The 1,799-nt window shown below is 29.8% G+C and overlaps 1 protein-coding gene across 1 annotated transcript in view; it reads right to left on the bottom strand.

The window, feature by feature from the left end:
- The window catches only part of Phum_PHUM034260 (uncharacterized protein), a gene marked incomplete at both ends in the record, with an annotated part of 866 nt that extends 282 nt beyond the window's left edge, over positions 1–584 (bottom strand). The window contains one exon of the mRNA XM_002423014.1: positions 541–584. Within this exon, the coding sequence (XP_002423059.1) occupies positions 541–584 (44 nt within the window). The remainder of the gene's footprint in view (positions 1–540) is intronic.
- Positions 585–1,799: the final 1,215 nt, after the last annotated feature.

Genomic DNA, 1,799 nt, shown 5'->3' with positions numbered 1-1,799 from the left:
ACGACGATAATAAAATTATTTTATTTATCATTTTTAATTAACTGTACCTGAAAACACAAAAAAAAGAAAAAAAAATTTTTAAATAATTTTCCCGTTCGTCTCTCTCTCTTCCCCTGTCTCTCTCTCTCTCTCTTTTTCTCTTTTTGTCTCTTTCTCTTCTCGTCTCTTTCTCTCTGATTTTGTCTCTTTCTTTCTCTCTTTTTCCCCGTTCATCTTTTCTCTCTCTCTCTCTCTCTCTCTTTTTGTCTCTTTCTCTCATCTTTTCTTTCACCTTTTCTCTTTTTGTACCTTTCTCTCTGGTTCTTTATGACTTTCTCACTTTATTCTTCTTTCTTTCTTATTCTTTCTCTCACTCTTTCTCTCTCTCTCTCTCTCTCTGTTTTCTTTTATATCTTCTCTTTTTGTATCTCTCTCTCTCTTTCGTTCTTTATTACTTTCTCACTCTACCATTCTTATTCTCTTTCTCTCTCTCTCTCTCTCTTTCATTATTTATTTATTTTTTTCAAGTTTTTATAATTCAATAATCATTTCGATGACGACCCTTTCAACCGCCACTTCTTCTCTCTTCCTCGTCTATCTTTCATCATACTAAATGTTTAAATCATGACATTAAGCGATGTTAAAATTAATTAACGAGTTAAGAAAAAAACCGAAGTGGGGAGGAGGAAAGGGGAAAGACAGAAGAGGGAGGGTGGTATGAGAGACATACCACCTCCCACTTTAGTATGGGAGGTTTAAATAATTAAACGAACTTTCCTTTTATTAATTTTTACATCTAATAAAAATCACGAACCTGAAATTTTTTCTTAAAGAGTGAAAGGTTTTTTTTTTTTATCAATCTAAATTTTAAACCTGAAATGAAAAAGGTCATTTCGATTCATCATCAAAATAAAAGTTCAACACGCAAGAAATGAAAATATCGACCGTGGACTTCGACTGCAAAAAAAATAGAAAAAACCGGTTCATTTTCAAGAAAAAATAATAATAATAATAATACTTTTCCCTCCCCTTTTTTTTGGGTCAACTTTTGATACGACCTTTGCCCCCTCCCCCCCCGTAAATTAAATTCCCTTTTAATTTAACCTCTCTCAGTTTCGTAAAAAGGTTTAAAGTTCGACGACACGTTTTCTTATTAGAAAATTCAACGAGGAAAATTTTCCAAAAAATTTTCTTAGAAAATAAATTCAAACAATGTTTAACTTACGGAAAACAAAAAAAAAAGATTTTTTCTCTAGGTTTTATTACCCCGTAATAATTTTTATTAATTATGGTAATAATAATAATAATAATAATAATAATAATAATAATCAAAAACTCGTCATTTTTTATTTCCCTGTTATAAAGATGATGATAATGATGATGATAACGATGATGATGATAATGATAATAATGATTAAATGTCAGTGTTTACGACCTGATTGTTAAAATAATAAATAATTTTCTTCTTCTTCTTCTTTTATTCACTTATAAAATTTATTACGTAATTAATGTTATTTAATTTTTTTTTTTTTTATATGATAAAATTTGCGTAATCAACTTAGCGCTGTTGTTAATGCCCTTTTTGAGGGGGTAAAAGGGGGGGGGCTTTTAAATTTTAATGAAAGCGCACACACACACACAAGTAAAAAGAAAATCATTCGTTTATAAGACTTTCTCCTTCTCGTTTGAGCGGGAAAAAATTTTCAAATTAAAATCCTTATTATCATTATCATCATCCCGTCTATTATCACTCGAATGATAACTTTTATCGCGAAAAAAAACAAAATATCATCATCATCATCATCGTTCGATACCCCACA

Source organism: Pediculus humanus, genomic scaffold (genome assembly GCF_000006295.1).
Source record: "Pediculus humanus corporis 1103172107383 genomic scaffold, whole genome shotgun sequence".
Lineage (NCBI taxonomy): Eukaryota > Metazoa > Arthropoda > Insecta > Psocodea > Pediculidae > Pediculus > Pediculus humanus.
Note: the sequence above shows the minus strand (reverse complement) of the source record. Positions and strands in the feature narration are given on the sequence as shown.